The following is a 19,668-nucleotide window of genomic DNA, read 5'->3' as shown; positions in this document are numbered from 1 at the left end:
AAATTACTTACAAATTCAAACGCTTTTCATGAAGAAATAATTTCTTCTTCTATCACTTATTTAATTATCACGACTGTACTGCTTCCTCAATTACACCGCAAGCAAAATCACCAATCACACACTAAAACACAAAATAAAAATTAATACAACACTTCCAAAAAATTAAATTAAATCCTCCTGAGGCGCAACTCACCCCGAAGACATATATCATCTGGTAATAATATTATTTTTATTTATTATTATTTCTTTATTAAGAGTACAATCTTACAGGTGTAAAAGTAATAAAATAATAACCTCGTAAATCATGATTACATCGTGTTTTAGACAATAGATTTATTTATTTATTTTTCATTATATTAAATCGTGATTTCATGTAAATTAATAAAAGTAAACTATCCCAAGCTGCTAATCCTAAGTATTTATTATTATTATTAATAATATTTATTTCATTAATATCTTTCGTTTATTTGTTAACTCTTATTTAATTATTTATTATATATTTATTTATAGTATAGACGAATAATAACTAAACAGATAATATTTTTCGTGCTATTAAATGAGTCTCATTACATTAGGGCACGTAACTTCACATCTTCGTGCAATTAATGCAATTAATCCCGAAGATATAAATCAGAAAGATCAAACCATCGTATTCCTTAATATTTTTACTAATTTTTATATTTTTTAAATCTTTTTTACTTACTTAGGAGATCATTTATATTTACTTTTTATTTTTTATTAATAAAATTTTATATTTTCTTCTTTATAATTATATAATTATATTTTTTTTTCGTTTCTTCGGAATATATATATAACCAATGCTTTGAACTTTCAAATAATTCTCTTGACTCATTTACACATTACGGTCAATACGATAATAATAATAATAATTATAATATATATAATATTCATAACTATATTTTAATATAATAATTAATAAATCAATCAATCAATAATTACCAAGTAAAATTTGTAAAATACAATATATAATTCTAATATATAAATTCATAATCTTTTGTTTATAAATAAACAGTATTATTATTTTTTTTTTCACACACCCTCTTCAATTAATACATATAAAGATAGATGCCTGCGTGGTTATATCATTATCATTATCATTTTATGAATTTTTAAATTTCCATGCTTTTCATTACTTCATTAAATATTACATTTGTGCCCCTTGCACTAGTTTGAACAATTATTATTATTTTTTTCCTTTTTTTTTTTTTTTTTTTTTTTTTTTTTTTTTTTTTTTTTTTTTTTTTTTTTTATATAATACATGTTATATAGAATCTAGTTGTTATTATTTGTTTCTTCTTTTTTTTTTTTTTTATATTTATATTTACAATATGTACATGAAACACCGGCTTAGGTCATTGTCAGGATTTTAAACTGTTTTTTTTTTTTTTTTTTTTTTTAGTTTTAGTTTTAGTTTTATTATATTATTAATATTATTATTATTATAAATTAATAATAATAATATATAAATATTAGGATTATTATCAGACCAATAGCACAATTAAATCAACCAGAAATTATTTCGGTAAAAATTATTGCGATTGCCCACAATTGTATCATTTATAAAACAAACTAATTAAATTTATAATAAGAAAATTTTTTAGTTAAATTTAATATTATTTTATATAATTAATATATTCAAACTTGGCCAACTTAGAACTCATTTTTTAAACTAAAGTTAAACTTAAAATCCCACAATTAATAACGAGACAAAATTTTCAAAAAAAAAAAAAAAAAAAAAAAAAAATAATCAAACTCAAATAAATAAAATGAGTTCTGAAAAAATAATTAAAATCTTTACCTAAGATTTTACGGCTGGCCAAGAACTCACTCATGCTACGAGTCAAGATCATCCTCACGTTGGCTACTGAAATAAGAAACTAGGCCGCCAAATTCTCCAGTGCCCTCTTCATCGTACTTGCCATGCCCCGGATGTCCGGGGGGATGTCCAGGATGTCCCGGAGGATGTCCAGGATGTCCAGGCGGATGTCCAGGGGGACCGGGCGGTCCGTGAGCAACGGGAACAGGATGCGGATGCGCATGAGGAGGTTCTGAAGTAGGTGGTGCGGGTGGCTGAGAAGTCTGAGCAGCAGGAGGCGGTTGAATGGCCGGCGGCGGCGCAGGATTCTCACTGGACGTAGAAAAGTGTTCCGCGGAGTACGGAGAGCCCTGGTAGGCCGCGTCATCAGCAGTAGTGACCATGGGAGCGGGTGGAGGATAGGCTCCGTAGTGGTAATTCGGCGGTGGTTGCGGGTGGTAGGGAGAAAAGTTGCCAGGAGGCCGATTAGGCGGCGGCGATGGCTGCTGGAGCGCATGGTTCCCGGGAGAGGCACTTGTAAACGGCGGTAACTGGTGTCTCGGAGCGAGCTGGGCGTCGGAGAACCGGGAGATCGGGGGCCCTCTGACGTAAGGCGGCGGCGTAGGTCCTCCTTTGGCTAAAGGACTTCCAGCGGCTGGAATCATAGGTCCAGCGCCTAGAGGAGAAGCGCGGTCCCGGCTGCTGATTGAAATTGGCCCTCCTCCAGACGGAGACGGGTCCATGGGATGGTGGGGCGTGTGGTAGAGCTGAGCTGGTCCAGGAACTCGCATCCTCATTATCGGCGGCGGATTTCCAGATCTGACTGCCGCGAAGTGCGGCGGCATTGGCGGCTGTCCGGGTTGTCTCGTGTTGAACGGCGAGGGTATTCTTCCTCGAGGAGACATGTCGTAGCTGGAGCGAGGGTTGGGCATCATCGGGCCCGTGGTATTGGGAACTCCGAAGTACTTCTGGCCCATAGCCGCTGCAGCCGCGGTAAAAGACTGCGGAGCGTTGGACACCGGCTGGGACTGGAGCATTCGCGTGATTACGGAAGACTGTTGGCTGGGCGGCAGCTGGGAGTAGACTGACGGAGGGTTCGACTGAGTCACTGGCAATCCTTGAGAAGAAACTGCGCCAGCTGGTGGCGTCGACGGCGCGGATCCTGACGTACTGCTGCCGGGAGTAGGAAGCACGTTTGGAATATCATCCTTTAATTCCGGGTCCAGACTAATTCCAGCAGCCTCGGCAGCCTTGGCAGCGGCCTCTGCGGCTCTGGCAGCTTCCATAGCTAGAGTCTTCTTGCCCTTGCCGCGACCGCGGCGCTTGGGCTTCACCAGAGACCCGTCGGGGTTGAAAAGCTGCCCGTCGGGGCCGGTGATCAGCGGCAGGTGGCCCTCGACCGGCCGCTCCATGTCCGGCATCATCACCTCGGGAGGCATTGCGGTTCCCAGAACTGGATTAACTGTCAGAGGAATATTGGGGTCCATTGGCCCGGGCATCGGCACCGCGGAAGCTCCCATGCTGTCGCGGCGCATCTGCTCAGCCATTATCTCGGCTTTGCTGCGCCGGCCGCGCTTCTTTTTCTTCGGAGCTTCTCCGTCGGGACCCTCCGGAGCATTAGGGTCGCGCTGCTGCTCCGCTGCGAGAATTTCTAAAGCTTTCTGGCGAGCCTTTTCAAGCTTCTTTGCTTCACGCTCTTCTTTTTTCTTATTCTTGGCGATCTCGATGGCTGCTAGCTCCAGCTGGCGTCTTCCGTATTCCTCGTCCTCCATCATCATCTGCTCCAGCTGCTCTTCATCCAAATCCGCAAGGTCTGCGGATCCCAAGCCGGTTAATGAACCTTCTGGTACGTCTCCCATCACTCCGCCTAAGGAAGAAAATAAAATTAGATTTTTGTTGAATATAAAAAAAATGCGTCGGGTGTTTTAAGCAATAACCTGTACCTCTAAATCAAAAACTTTTTAAGTTTATTTAACTTTGTCAGATGATGTTAAAACAAACGAAGAAACCCGACATTTGATAATTTTATTTTTAATTATTTATTTAATTTTTTTTTTTTTAACAAATAAAATTAAGTTACACTTTTAATAAATTAATTAAAAAAAAAAATATTTTTTTTTTTTTGTTTAATAAATAGTCACTGAATTAATCCGTCAAAAGGGCAGAATTGAAAAAAAAAAATGAACTTTTTATTTGTGCGGTTTTTTTTTTTTTTTTTTTTTTTTTTTATTTGTTAAAAACAATTGAAACTAACCGTCTAGTACACAAAACAGTATCCAAGATACGGGAATTTAGTCTAACCAATCAAATCACTCGAACGTAAAATTGAATTGTAGAGGAACAAGTAAAACAAGTAGGAGACACTTGAGGTGTTTTTTGTTTGATAACATCGAGATATCAAGTTAAATTAAGGAGATTTATTTAAGTTGTTAAAAAATGTAATAATCGGACCACGTGGTGTCTCAGTCAATAATTGGCTGCCGAAATTCCTGTTTTATCAGCCTCGAAAGTTTCTAAAAAAATTAGATCACACACGGAGGGAAAAGAATAGAATTTATTCCTATGTAGAATGATAACCATATTACTATGTTACATAGTACCGGAAATTTTTGTGAGAACTCTGTGTAAATTTGCGAATAAAAATTTTAGAAATTGGGAAAAAAATATGAACAATTACTCATTTGATGCAGAATTAAATTCTGCAAATAATGTTGTAATAATTTTTATTTAATGTTGAAAAAAGGGTGTTGAAGTATGAAATACGAATTTTTTTGTGACTCCGTGAGCTCGAATACCGAGTATGAATAAAATTGGGGCTGTCTTTTCTTGTCTACCAACAACGGTTAAAATAAAAGCGTGAATTTAATAAGCTAAAGGTACCAAGAATTAAAAATTAATACCTTCTAAAGACATCATTCCGGTCAATGATCGAGGTTTATTTTTGCTACCTGGTTTAGGACCAGGTTTCTTTCTCTGTTTAGGCTCACCATTATCAGTCAATCCTTTTCTTGAAGCTGGACTCTTTCTGGATCTACGATTTTTCGGAGATTTATTCTTTCCTTTTGGTCCGTCCTTCTTTGGCGAATAAATGTCTCCTGAAAAAATATTTACAATTTTTTTTTTATAAATATTTACTCACACATTTTAATTTTAATTTTTTATTTATTAAATTCTAATTAATTTTTTTTAATTAATGTTATTTGATTTTAAATAAATTCTATTGGTGTATATTGCCGATAGGCGTATGTTGATTAATAAATAATAATAATAATAATAATAATAATAATAATAATAATTTGAAGCAAAAAAATTTTTTTTAAAAATTGCACTTGAAGTTTTTTACAAATTAAATTTTTTTGTAATAATTTTTTCAATAAAAAAAAATTATTTCTACTAGAAATGTGAAATTTCTTATTAAATTATTTCATAATAATTTTTTATAAAAATCTAAAAAATTCTAAGATGTTTGTCATAATAATTGAAACTTATCAAAAATAAATTATAAAATTACCTGAATCAGAATCTTTATCATCATTATCATGTATATCTTCCCCATCATGAACCATAAATTCGTCTTCACTTTCCTCAGTTTTCCTCAGCGCTTTTTTCAGCTCCTAAAACCCAAAACATCCATTAAATAAATGCTCTCCCCCCCCCCTCCTCGCAGCTCACTCAAACTCACTCAAACTCACCTCTTCACTATCAGACATAATAATATCCACTTGATAATTAATTTTCCGTCCTCTAGTACGCCTACCAAGAGGTTCTTCCTCCTCCTGCTGGGGTCTATCATTAGGGAGACCACCGTAGATAATTTTCCTCCTGATTCCGCTTTTTTTCTGCCTCTTTCTTTCCTTTTTCTCCGCATCATGCTCCATAATCACTGATTGCTGCACATCTTGTTGGACTGGATACTCACTAGTAACCTGAGGCTTTGCGATTTCAGGCTGGTTGTGATTTTCCTCCCTGTCTTCATCAATCACCATTTTGCTCTCCTCGTAGACCGGATCAGGAATAGAAACTGCCGAAGGAAAAGGCACCGGAGGCTCAACAATAGGAGCAGGAACTGGCTGTTCAACTGGGGGCTGTAGAACAGACTGAGGAATTTCCTGTTCCATTTCTTCATCACCCTGTTCTTTCTCTGCTTCTTCTTCTTCTTCCTCTTCCTCCTCATTATCATTATCATTATCATTATCATTTTCATTATCATTATCATTCTCGTCTTCCTCTTCCTCTTCCTCTTCTTCTTCTTCCTCCTCCTCCTCCTCCTCCTCTTCCTCCTCCTCCCCCTGTTCCCGCTCAGGTTCATTTTCAACATTTTCAACAGCCTGATTAGCCACCGCAACTTCATTTTTATCCTCACTTTCTTTTATCTCCTCCCTTTCATTTTTTTCCGCCTCTAAATAATTACCATTTTCCGCATCATTCCCCACCTCATTATCATTATTCTCATCCTCGCTCTTATTCTCCGGTTCAATAATCCTTTTCCTCTTCTTCTTCTTCTTAGACTTGCTCTTGGACAAAGCTTTCAATTTAGCAAAGGACGAAGCTTTGCTCTTCTTCTTGCTACTTCTCCAGGAATTATCACTCTCTTCACTCTCGGACTCTTCCTCCCAAGTAGACTTGGACCTCTTCCTCTTGGGCCGATCACTGTCATCACTGTCATCATTAATAAAATCCTCATCATACCTAGTCTTCCTAGCAGCCCTAGTGGACCTCCTGACCGGCCTGTGATTCTTCTTCCCTCCACGTCTCCTGGAAGCAGTGAAGGAACTGTCATCAGAAGACTCCATCTGGTCCTCATAGTCCTCCTCTTCATCACTATCACTGCCTTTAAAGTCTTCATCGCTCTCCGGGTCGTCTTCGCTGCTAATATCCAAACTATTTAATTTCCTGTGTTTCTTCTTAGCCGCAGCTTTTCTAGCAGCTGCCTTTCGTTTTTCTTCAGCGTCTTCTTCCTCTTCATCTTTATCAACAGTGTAGTCCTTATCACTGTCTTTATCCGACTGCTTGTCATCTTCATCATCGTCATCATCGTCATTCTTCTTGCTAAAGGCCTCCTTACCAGCGTCTTCCTTCTCAGCATTGACAATAGTTGATATGTCTTTCCCTCTGCCTTGATTTCCAGCACCCTGGACAGCTTCAACTTCGTCCTGAATCGCCGCGTTGATCATGTCGTCGTACTCGTTAAATTTGTAGCTAGTATTAACACACCTCCTCTCTCTAAGCTGATAAACAGGCTCGCTTTCTTCGCTGCTGGACTCCGACTCGCTGCTACCAGACCTGGAGGAAGACGATGAAGAACTGGAAGACCCTCTGCGATGATCCCGGTCGTGGTCATCGTCATCATCATCATCTTCATCATCAGACTCTTCATCTTCATCATCATCATCATCATCCCTAGTCTGACGCACCTTATGACTCCTGTGCCCGTCCTTTTGCAGCACATTGTCCAAACTGATCCCCACATAAGCCAGCCGTTTCTTCCTCAAGATCTCATTCTCATGCCGCTTTGCCAGCTGATCATAATTCTTCAGACTCTCTCTCAATTTACTAACAAGCACCTTGTGCTGACAAGGCGGACAGAACCAATCTCCTTCAGGAATCAGCATCAACGCAGGCCTTAAACAAGAGCAATGCCACCCCTTATCACAAGTATCGCACAGAAGAATCCACTCAGGATGATCAGCCTTGCCGCACTTCTGACAAGCGTACTCATCATCAGCTTCTTCAACATCGCTATCAGGTTTCCTCGCCGTCCTCGCTCTCCTCATAGGCTCAAGCTCCTGGTCCTTCTCCAAATCACTCTCTGGCGAGAATTCATGATCGCTTTTAAAAAGCAGCGAACCTTCACTTTCAATTTCTTCCTCAATATCATCTTCTTCCTCCTCATTCTCATTCTCATCCTCAGTACTCGACCCAGAAGAGCTCTGCCAAGGCTTAGCTTCATTAAACTTACTCTCCTTCTTCTTCTTCTTCTTCCTCTTTTTCTTCTTCTTCGACTCCTTTTCAATTTCCTTAACAACAACAACAACTTCTTCCTCGCTCTCAGCCTTCTTCTTTCGTTTCTTCTTATCAACCGCGCTCTTCTTCCCCTTGATCGGTCCCAAAGTTTCTTCCTCAATCCTCCTCCTATCAGCTTCTTCCTTAATCTTAATCTGAGCAATTCTCCTAGACTGTCTCACCGGAGCGTCGCCATCAGCAGCTTGTATATCTGGCTTGATATCAATTCCAATTTCAAGCCCGAGTAACATTCTCTTTTTCTTCCGTTTCTTTTGATTATTATCATTATTACCATCCTGCTTCTTTTCCTCCAGCTTCTTCTCAACAGGAACTTCAATAATATCCGGATCCTTTTCAACTTCAACTTTCTTCTTTGGCGGCATAACCTTGCGCTTGTTCTTAAACCCACGTCTCTTCCTCCCCTTAGTCTTGGCTTTAGGCTTAACAATTTCAACAATAGTCACCTCGTTGTTCTCCTCTTCAGCCTTGCTTTTCTCCACAGCTTCATCATCAGAACTAACCGTTTCAATCCTGCTGTTCTCAACAGATTTCCTCAGCGCAACATCTGGAGTGCGCTTTCCCCTCAATCTCATCCTTTTACCACCCGTCTCTTCATCCTCGACATCTTTGCCGGCTTTGTCCTCGGAATTAGACTCATGATTGCTGTTCCGTCGCTTCCTCGAAGCCTTCAGCGGCGTCAGGGTAATGGTCTCAGTAGAATCCAGCTTCCAGCCTTCGTACTTGTTAACTTCATTCACCGGCTCGACTCTGACATTCAGATCATCCAGCTCGATCTGCTTGGGGACGTCGTCTTCAGTAGTAGCCAGCGGGTCGACCTCCGTCGGCTCAAACGCGCACTCGTTGTCAATTCCCATCGAGTCGTCTGAATTCTCGTAGTCCAGTTTGGCGTCAGGCGCTGTCAGGTCTATCAATTTAACAGCTGCTGCATTTTCAACCGGAACTTCAATTATTTCATCATCCTCATCAACATTATTGCAAACAGGTTGATTTATTTCTGGACCTCGGTCTTTCTTTCGATCCGGCGAAGCGTTCATGTCGTTGTAGAACGTCGAGTCTTCTCTCAATAAATCCGCCCTGGGTCTCAATTTAAGCGGAACAGGATTTTCATTCCCCAATGGAATGTGCGCTCTTTTATTGGCTTCTTTTTTCTCATCCTCTGGAGCAATATCGACGGCTAAGCTCGACTTGCAAACAGACTCGTCAAATGAATCCTTCTGCACATCAGCGCTTAAATTTTTATCCAGGTTTATTATTTCTGGGCTTGTTTTGTCTTTGATGCACAAATTAGGCGACACTTTGTCAAGAGCATTCGCAGCTTTTTTGTCATCCAAAGTTCTATTGTAGTCATTATCGGCGTTCGTTACAGCCGAGAATAATTCTGGAACACTTTCGGCTTGCTGAGTTAATAAAGTATCACTTGATACTTTATTTTCATTAATTACATTTTCAGTTGTTGGTGATTTTGTTGAAACTATTTCCGTTAATTCAGGTTCTGTCCTGGCTCGCTTGCAAACTTGAACAATTGGCTCCTCATCTTCTTTGTTCTCACTCTCGGGATCTTTATTTGAATTGACTCGCGAAAAATCGCTGCTAATTGACTCCTCAGGAACATTGCAAGTGTCTTTTACAGCAATTTTTTCAATTGGCTTGCAAGCAGCTTTGTTCTCTGGAATTTCACTAAGTGTGTCTTGATCTTTAGGCTCATTTATTTTTATTTCAGGCTCTAATGATTTTTCTCCAACAGTTAACTGCGCGGGAGAATCGATTGCTTTTTCTTCCAACTCAAAAGTAATTTCTTCTTTGCTTGAATTCTCCTGAGTGCTCTCGAGATCATTTGTAACTTGTTCAACTATCGACTCGATAACCGCCGGGCTCTTTTCTGAGTCAATTGATTTCACTTCGGCGACTGCTGATTCTTTTTCTGTAAGTTCCAGTGGTTTTTCTCCAATCTGTTGATTTTCCAAACTTGATTTAGCTTCTGAAATTAAATCTGATTGTAGATCGGCTGTTAAATCTTTTTCAACCTCCACTGACTTTATTTCTTTTTTCAAATTATGTTCAATCAATTCAGGCTCCTGAGTATCAATTAGTTTAGATTCTTTCACTGATAAATTATCAGTAACTTGATTTACTATAATCTCTTGGACTGGCAAACTTTCTTTAACGAGTTCATTTAATTTAATAGCTTCAACAGATAAACAAGATTCAACAGTTTCATTCAATTTTGCCTTCAAATCTTTTTCAGGCTCCATTAAACTAATTCCTGGACCCGCTGCATCTTTAGCTTTAATTTCTTCAACTAAATCTTCAACGGGTTTAATTTCTTCACTTACTAAATTTTCAACAGGTTCAATTGGTTTAATTTCTTCAGCTAAATCTTCAACAGGTTTAATTGCCTGAATTTCTTCGCTTACCAAACCTTCTTCAGGTTCAATTATTTTATCATGAACTGCAGATTCTTCAACTGGTTCAACGACTTTAGCCTCTTGAACAATCGAATCCTCTACAGATTTGCTTAATTTAATCTCTGGAGCCGCTAAATTTTCTCCAGAATCACTTGATTTACTTTCAACAATCGCTTCTTCAGCAGCTTGACTCTCAACTTCTTGAACTTCCAAGTCTACAGTTTTAATTTCTGTGTCTAAATCTTTTATCAATTCTGATTTTTCTTCACCTGCTGAATTTTCTTGTTCAACTTCTTTTTCTTCACTACTTAAGTCCACAGATTTAACTAATTTAACCTCTTCAATTCCAGAATTTTCAGCTTGAATTTTTTCATCATCTAGAGCTTCAACTTCTTCAGACTTTTCTGGCTCCAAACTATCAGCAGCTTCTAACTTCTCACCCAAAACTTCTTCATGAGTAACTTCAGCAGCTTGACTCTCTTCTGACTTTTCTTCTTCAGCTTCAACCAATTCCTTACCCTCCACTAAACCTTCACCAGGTTTCACCTCAGTCTCAAGTTCTTCAACTCCTTGAGAACTGGCCAAGCCAGTCTCCGTCTTAGTATCAACTAAATCCTCCTTATCTTCAACAGGTACCGTAACTTTTGATTCTTCAAAAATTTTTGATTCTTCACCCTTTCCAGCCTCTTTTTCCTTCTCCACAAAAACATCATCACTGCCCGCATCATTAGAGTCATCGCTTCCGTAATTAGCAACCAAAGAAGTCTGGCTCATGAGAAGCGACTTAGTCTCAGCAGATTCGCTGAACTCACTAGCATCTTTACTGGTCGTAGAATCCGCAGCTTCGCAATCTTTCCCCTCAGACTGTTCGTCTCCCAAGTCCTTCAAGACATCTTCATACTGAGCCTTCGACAGCTCAATCCCCGGTTCGAGAGCTTCGGATTTTTCAGAAACAAAATCAACGTCATCTTGAATTTCAGGACAAGCTGACGTAGAAGGTTCAACCACTTCACTAGAATCTACAACAGCTGCTTCTTTATTCTCCTCATTCAAAGCCGTCGACTCACTTCCAGAACTCGATCTAGAATTTTTAGACTCCATTAAATCGTCCTTTTCATCAATAACCATCGGGTCATTCGAATCCTGATCTCCAGACATGCTTTGATCTTCGGACACGTTGTAATTAAATGCATCATTAGAGTCATTTGTTTTTTCAATGTCTCTGATGTTCTCCAGGTCCTTGTCGCTGGACACCGTCGACTCAACCATCGACGGCTCTTCACTTTGCATTGAAACATTCGAAGATTCTGGAATAGACGACTCAGACTCAGTAATAAAAGATTCAACCGGTACAGCTTGCTCAATCTTAGCCGACTCTTCGGGCAGCTCCGGAACTGTTGACTCGACAGTCTCTGCAGGTTGTTCCAGTTCAGAAGACTCGGGAACACTTGACTCAACTGCCGCAGCAGCTGATGGAGATTCTTCAACAGATTTTTCAACCGATTCAGGAATCGTAGACTCCACAGTTGCTTCTTTGGTCTCTAATTTATCTAACTCTACTTCAGTGCAGCTTGATTCTTCAGGCTCGACTGCCAAAGCATCGCTCTGGTCCTTTTCTTCTGCTTCAACCTGCGGAAAACTCTCTCCCGAAGATTCAACCTTGTTCTCCAGATCAAGATCAACCTTTTCATCAGTACTGGACTCGACTTGATCCTCAGCATCAACATTCATCACTTCAATATTAGAATCAGCAATTTTATTTTCAGATCTTGAACTTTCCTCCAAACTCACGTCCATAGATTCAACAGTACCTTCTCCAGGAGTAATTCTAACACTGGAGTCAACTTCTTCAGGCTTCTCAATTTTATCCGCTGAAGTAGAACAAACCTCAGCCTCAGTTGAAGACTCCGGCTTGTTTGTCTGGTTGATTTCTTCTTCTGCAATATCTTTCTCAGCTACATCGTCAACTTTGGCACCTCTTTCGTCTTCAGGAAAACTGACCTTACTCGAGGACTCAGGCAGCACTTGAGACTTGCTCAAATTATCATCCTGACTATCTTCATCAAGATAATCATTGATAGATTTCAAGGTATCTTCAATATCATTGTCACTGAATGTTGCTAAATCATTAGGACGATTATCAGACGACTCAGAACTCTTAGCAACTTTTTCCTGTGCTAGTATCATATCACTGCTGCTGACAGGTTGAATTGCAGACTCTGTCGGAGGTATTTCAATACTCTTAACATTATTATTATCCACGTATTTATCATCATTTTTAACATTAACCGAAGAAGACGTGGCTTGATCTCGTGTAGGAGTGTAAGACACGCAATTTGGCCCAAAAAAAAACCTTGGAGATTCATCCTCTTGGTCACAATTTTTCTCAAAATCATCCAGGTCCATTTTTTCCTCTTGAGTCTCATTAACTGATAAATTATTTCCAGATAAAGCTACTGCGGGTGAATTACTATCAGTAGACATACTTTCAGCAACACTTTGATTAGTAGTGCTGCTAATAGTCTCTGTCTCTAATTTAAACTCACCAGAGATTCCGCAAGATTTAATGTCATTAGCTTGATAGCCAGCGTCATTAACAACAGCTGACTCCTCTGATATGTTATCTTCGTTGGATATGCTACTGTCACACTCTGGTTTATCATCAGGCCTTCCGACGTCCCACCTGCTAGTCCTCTTAGCGGAGCACCCAGGGGATTTGACGATCACCTGGACCCCCAATGTAGGCTTGAACTTTCCTTTAGGTGACTCAGAAGTCTCAGATTGACAATTACTCGTGACATCAGACTCCAATTGACAGTCATTGTTTAATTCTACAGGCTTACAACTAGTACTAGTCTCAGGACAATTCGACACACCAGCCACAGCAACATCTCTCTCATTATTACCATTATTATCAGTATTATCATTGTTTAATTTAGATTGTGAAATATTAGTAGACACTCCACTGCATCCTTGACCATTTTTTGATTGATTACCGTTACTTTCCTTGTTACCACCATCAGAAGACTCATCACCGGGATTCCCGGTGTCGCAATCACGACCAGCCCCTTCGCCGTAAAAAAACACAACGGGTTCTTCAATAGCGTCTCCAATTTCGGGATTTCCCGCATCGCAGTCACTACCGGAGCCCTCTCCGTGGACCATCATCAAAGGTTCTTCAATAGCCGGTCCAACAATTGCGTCTTCCCGACGCAATCCTATCCCAAGAGGCGGAATTTTCTTGTCAATAGGACCGCGCATCGCTCCCATCGACAAGTCAGCGCGTAATCTCTTCAACATGTCCTGCTGGGTCTCGTCAATCTCCAACGCGCGTTTGACAGCACCACTGCGCATCGAAGCCAGCCTACTGGGGTCCGGAAGAATTGTATAGCTGGGCAACCTGTGCTCTTCCTTGCTCGGCAGTCTCGCAACCGGTGGATTGTGATAAGCTACACTGGGAGGCATGTCGTAGCTAACAAACGGCATCTGTCGTTTGCTCAGATCAGCTATCATCGAGTGATTCCTCAGCAAGGAGTCGTAAGCTGGACTAGGTATGTCTGGCTTAACCTTCCGTGTGCTTAAATCCATCTCACGGTACTGATGAAACTCCTGAGCCCGGTAACCTGAGGGCAGCGGCTCTACAATAGGCTTTGATTGCTTCCGACTAGACAAGTCCATTCCTGAAAAATCAACCGGTTTCTGCTGCTGCTGCTGCTGCTGCTGCTGCTGATGATGATCTATTGCATTGTCCCAGTCTCGAGGAGTCGACAAATCAATTCCACCTCTTAAAGATCTCGAGGAACCAACTATCGGATGTTTTTCAACACTCACTGGGTTTAATCTTGAATTAAAATCAGAAGGGAATTTTTTATCATCATCATTAGACATAACATTTGTTGGATGAGAACTGCTGGATCTTGCCAAGTTTTCAGCTATTTTTTCCAGCAACTTTGACGCACTCGGCTTCTCTAATTTTTCTGATTGCATTCTCACCAAATTAACGGCCAATTTATCGATGGGCTTCAAAGGAAATTTCCCGTGATTTAAAGTTACTTCAAGAGGACTGTGATAAGGCAGGGAGCTTTTACTCGGTAGCTTTTCATGTGCTTTGATACCCGGAGCAAGCTCTCTCGCCTTTGACTCCTCTACATGACTCGGTGGTGGTTTAACAGCTGATATCGTAACAGAGGTCGTTAGATCCGCTGTAAAATGTTTAGGCTCCGGCGGAGGAACTAATTTCAACGGCGAGGTAATTACTGGAGTCTCTATAGACTTAATCGGCGTTACCTCGACAGGATTTTTAATAACCGACGGCTTGGGAATATCTTTTTCACTGACCGTCGCTGCTTTACGTTTGGCATTCAGATTATCGTTTATTACAGGCTGAGTTAATTTATTGGACACGGGCTTTGAATTCACCGGAGGAACATCTTGGGAAGCTTCCTCTTCAGTATTTTGGGTTGATGCGTCATTACTCAGCTCCTCGTCTTCCTCCTCATCTTCTTTTTCTTCTTCTTCTTCTTCCTCCTCCTCAGCTTCATCCTCATCATCCTCTTCCTCCTCATCTTCTTCATCTTCGCCTTCGCTGTCATTTTCGCCATCATTGACATCGACACCATTATTAACAACCGCTTCGCTGGCTTTCTTCTTTGCCTCAACCGGGGCCGGCTTAATTATTTTAACCTCTTGGGTGCTGGGATTTTTAACACCCTGGCTTTTGGCATTAGAATCACTCACGTTGCCGTTCTCCACTGGTGGCTCTTGATTACCGCTTGGTGAAGACGTTGCTACTTGACCTGTGTCAATTATCGGCTTTTCGGAGACCTCCAGACTATTACTGTCTTCACTTGTTAGTAGACATCCAGCTTCTCCGTTTGTTAAGGTGTTAATAAGCTTCACTACACCTTCGCGGTCACTAAAAAAAATTTTATTTTATTATTTAACTATTTAAAAAAAACCTTTTTTCAAGATTATTTATCAGGAACTTACGTCGCTACCAATTCCCAGCTCTCTTCGTCAATATCTTCACGATATACTCTTATATTACAATCTTCGTCCAACTGAAACCAATACGCTAGACCCGTTTTGTCACGTCCTAATGGCTCAAGTCGAAGTTCACTTGCTGTCTGTTTATTAACTTCATTTTTAAATCTTTGATTCAAGTCAAATTGAGTTTCTAAAAGCACCTATAAAAATTTTATTTTATTTTATTAATATAAAAAATTTTAATGAATGAAAAGTTTTATTGTAAAAAAATAATTTCGAAATATTTAAGTGCTAATAATTTTAAAATTAAAATAAATTTAAATAATAAAGCAATAGATTGATTTAAAATTAAAAATTAGTTACAAATGTTTTTTACAAGTGAATAAATAACATGAATGGATAATAATAGAAATAAATGAATGAAGAATTAAAATAATATTTGTACTATATGTAATTACAAATTTTTAAATTCAATAAATTTTACTCAATAAAGTGTGTTAATAATTGCTAATAATTGATTGATAATTTTAAAATAATTAAACTTATTTTTGTACAATTTTCGAGCCTAAATTTTAGAATTTAAATTTATAATTTATAAAATATTTTATTTATTTTATCTAACTACACTATTTAATTATTACTCATTAATTGTATTCAAATTTTATATTGTTGCCATTCGGCTAAGCCTTGGCATGTAAATTTAATAAATAAATAATTACCTTGAGTAAGCGTAATTTAACACTGACACGAGCTTTTTTGTATCCAAATCTTTCAAGCTCCCAGCCGTCCTGATTCGAGTATGTATGACAAAATTTAACTAAAGCTCGTTCCCACTTTTCTGGATGAACACTCTTCTTCATTTTTCTAAGTAGTTTCACGTGAAGATCTATCAATTTTTGGGGCACTGAAATTAAAAAAAATTTTTTATTAATATTTGAGAATATTAAATTTAATAAATTTGGAGTACAAATAAGCGGAGGCATTTTTTAAGTAGATAAAAAAAAATTAGCAGATTTTAGACAATTTTTTTAATAAATAAATTATGGCAAAAAAATGCAGAAATTTAAAAAAATAAAAAATGCAATTTTTTGGAAAAAATCTATTTGTTAAAAAAAATTAAAAAATTTTTAAATGTTAAATTTAATGTCATAAAAAATTTAAGTAAAAGTTTAAATAGTAGCAATTAATTTTTTTAAATATTTTGGAGAAGATAAAAAAAAAATAAATAAATAGTCATCAGTCATGAAAAGTTTAACTCTAATGCCGCGCTCCAACAATGAAAACACCGAGCAAAATAAATAAATAAATAAATAAACAAAAAACAAAATAAAAAAAAAAAAAAAATAAATATAGCAATAAATAAATATGAGTGACCACCAGAGTGCAGCGGCGTTTGCATACTGCACTTTGGGCGGCAAAACACAGTGAAATAATTATTTAACAAAGATGATCCAATCAGCAAATGATAATACACACTAGAAAAGGTAGATGCAACTACACTGACGTGATTGACTTAACAGTAGGTAGAAAAAAATAAAGCAAAACCCGAAAGTAAATAAATAAAAAATAATGATTTTAAAAAACGCACCTTCATGGGTGTCCTCGATCATTTTCTGGAGTGATTTTATATCCGGGTACTCTATACCACATGATTTGCCAAAACATTCAAGAAACGAGCAGATCACTGCAAAATTTGGGTCACTCACGCAGGAGGCTTCGTTATCGGACGCCATTTTTATACCGCCTTCGAGGCTGCTGTAGAGCCTATCTCTCTCTCTCTCTCTCTCTCTCTCTCTCTCTCTCTCTCTCTCTCTCTCTCTCTCTCTCTCTCTCTCTCTCCGAGGAGACTCTCCAGCGGGCTGTCTCTCTCCCTCTCAGTGTTGCTACTACGCTAGACGGCCTGACAACTCATGATGGCTCTACACTAGCACCCAGCACTGCATAACACAGCTCCAATTTTACATTCCACTATTGTTATTATTACCACTATTTTTTAAATATTATTATTGTTGTTTCAGTTATCAATATCAACTCCACTAAAATTATTTTAATTTTAATAATAACACATAATATAATAATAATAATAATATATAATATACTCCCAGTATGTCGATATTTTCACTTAACTTCTTGATTATACTGAACTCGTATGTACAGTATGTCGAGATAAATAGACGAGGTAGGTATAATGTGAAATCAAACATCACACGCGGGAGGAGACGCTAACTCAGCTAAACACTAGACGCCGTTACCGGCGAACAAACGGTGGCTGCTTAAAATATTTGTACATGTAGCTGCAGTAATCTAAAATACAATAACAACAACAACAATAATAATAATAATAATAATAATAATTATTATTATTATTATAAATGTATATACTTTTTATATAAACAATAAATAATCACGAGGATTATTTATCTGGTGCTCCGCACTCCACACCCCTTTAGCAACCCCCACGAGCACGTATCCTCAATCCTGCCTCCTTGTCACTAGCTATCAACCTCTGCTCTCTTTCTCTCTGACTCTGACACCTAAAACACATACACAGATACATTAACCATATATATGTATGAATTGATGGACATATACACACACAGAAAAGTACTTTACCACTCACTTTTAAACTCTCTCCGTCTCGCTCCCAGCACAGGGCTCTCCTTCTCGGTTGTTATGTGTTTAGTTTACTTTTTCCAACTCCCGCGGTTCTTGAGCACCACGGCACACAGTATAATACACAGTACACACAGTCGAGCACAGCACACAACTCCAAAAGATCAGACATCACACTTCTTGGCGCTTTCTGCGTCGTCTAGTTCTGAGTTCGCTAGCAAAACCACACCACAGCGAGTACTCGTGATATATTATGTTGTATATACATTACTTAACATCCACATATATATATAAATATATATTTATATATTTTTTTGTTTCTTTGCTCAATCTTACACTTGGCTGAGGAGGGAGAAAATTTTCATCGCACACCACGTTTTATTTTTCTGAAACTTGTCAAATTATTAATATTATTATTATTATTTTTTTTAATTATTATTATTCTTTTTCAAATTAATATTATTATTGTTATTATTATTTGAAGAAGAATACCGCGCAAGAGCAACAGTTATTTCAATTTCGCCGCGGTTATTATCTATTCTATTCTAAATATGAATGATGTAGAGGCGCAAAATCGACGAGCACGATCCCCCTCAAACCGCTTACTGGACATTGCCGCTCACAGTGATCACCGTCGCCTTCGCCTTCACTCGTTGTATTGCCTGATGTCGTCGTCGGTGTCGTAGTGGTGCTACTGGCTACCAAACATTTTGGGTTCTCAACTTTAAATGTTTATCAACATCAACAACACTGACATTATTTATTTATTAACAATAAATTATTTATTTTTAGGTTATACTCACTTGTCAATTTATTATTATTATTAAATTTATATTTATATTATATTATATATATATATATATTATGTTAATAATTAATTTAAATGTTTTTTGTACTCATACTGGGATCAAGTACTACGTGATGGACACTATAACCATACCAGCACACTCCCGACTACAGCAAACGTCACTTTCAAGTAAATTAGAGAGAGACGGACGGTAGAGACGACGCGACGCCGAGAGATTATCTCTCTCCCCTCCTGGGAGTTTAGGCCATACACAAACTGTAGGCTGGGACGCTGCCTCTCGCTCTCTAGGCGCTGTATATAATGTTTTTACTATAGTTTGGTCGGAGAAAGAGCGCGCACTATTGTTTTGAATGAGAGTGACCGAGATCGAGCTACAGTAAGTTGATGTGCTTTCGTAACTGCTTCCGTAAGTTATCGAGCGAGGAAACTATGATCATGGTGCTCAACTTACTTCTTAAATCTTTTTTCAAGAAAGAAAATTAATGTATAAATATGAATTGTAATTTACGCGGGATTTTAATTACAATTCACCGAACAAATGAGAACCTTTGAGGTATTTTTTTTTTACAATTAATTTTTTTATTTTTGGATTTTTTTTTATGAAAATTAACTTAGCAGATATTTAATAATTTTAAGAATTTTTTTTAACGAATAAATTATGGCAAAAAAAAAATTGGCTTTTAGAAATTTAAAAAAATTAAAAATGTAATTTTTTTAAAATAATTTTTTGGAGCAAATTTATTTGTTAAATAAAATTTAAAACAAAAAATATTTTTAAAAAATTTCACTTACAGTTTTTGAAGTTTTTTACAAGTGCCATTTTTTTAAAAATTTTTTTGTAGTGATTTTTTCAATAAAAAAAAATTCTAAAAATTTTTCAATGTCGGCTAACTCAATTTTCATCAATTAATTTAGCAAAGAATTTTATAACAAATAAATTATGGCAAAAAAAAAATTGACAGGTAGAAATTTTAAAAATTTAAGAATGCAATTTTTTAAAAATAATTTTTTTTTTT

General features: G+C 37.8%; 1 protein-coding gene across 4 annotated transcripts; it reads right to left on the bottom strand.

Moving 5' to 3' along the window:
- Positions 1-313: 313 nt before the first annotated feature.
- On the bottom strand, positions 314-18,817 carry LOC141531234 (uncharacterized). 4 transcript variants are annotated; one of them, XM_074248882.1, is made up of 9 exons: positions 17,852-18,814; positions 17,614-17,765; positions 16,820-17,535; positions 15,951-16,135; positions 15,235-15,431; positions 5,509-15,160; positions 5,328-5,430; positions 4,717-4,911; positions 314-3,683 (listed from the first exon to the last, which is right to left on the bottom strand). In XM_074248882.1, the coding sequence occupies exons 3-9, from the start codon at positions 16,962-16,964 to the stop codon at positions 1,855-1,857; spliced, it is 12,306 nt and encodes a 4,101-aa protein (XP_074104983.1). In that variant the 5' UTR covers positions 16,965-17,535; positions 17,614-17,765; positions 17,852-18,814; the 3' UTR covers positions 314-1,854. The 4 variants fall into 4 exon arrangements, with proteins under 4 accessions (XP_074104983.1, XP_074104982.1, XP_074104984.1 ...); XM_074248881.1 differs by having other exon boundaries at positions 16,820-17,765; positions 17,852-18,566; positions 18,648-18,814; XM_074248883.1 differs by having other exon boundaries at positions 4,804-4,911; positions 16,820-17,765; positions 17,852-18,817.
- Between the last annotated feature and the right edge of the window lie 851 nt (positions 18,818-19,668).

Source organism: Cotesia typhae, unplaced genomic scaffold (genome assembly GCF_013202065.1).
Source record: "Cotesia typhae breed Kobodo isofemale line unplaced genomic scaffold, CoteBio_Ctyphae contig_5, whole genome shotgun sequence".
In the NCBI taxonomy this organism is placed as follows: Eukaryota; Metazoa; Arthropoda; class Insecta; order Hymenoptera; family Braconidae; genus Cotesia; species Cotesia typhae.
This window is presented reverse-complemented; position numbering and strand designations above follow the sequence as displayed.

What these genes read in the sequence shown, in the direction of transcription:
- LOC141531234 (XM_074248880.1), bottom strand. Translation starts at nt 16,964, where the DNA reads ATGGCGTCCGATAACGAAGCCTCCTGCGTGAGTGACCCAAATTTTGCA. An exon ending in GATCGAGGACACCCATGAAG is followed by an intron (nt 16,136 to 16,819) that starts GTGCGTTTTTTA and finishes TTTTAATTTCAG; the next exon opens with TGCCCCAAAAATTGATAGAT. An exon ending in TTAAATTACGCTTACTCAAG is followed by an intron (nt 15,432 to 15,950) that starts GTAATTATTTAT and finishes AAATTTTTATAG; the next exon opens with GTGCTTTTAGAAACTCAATT.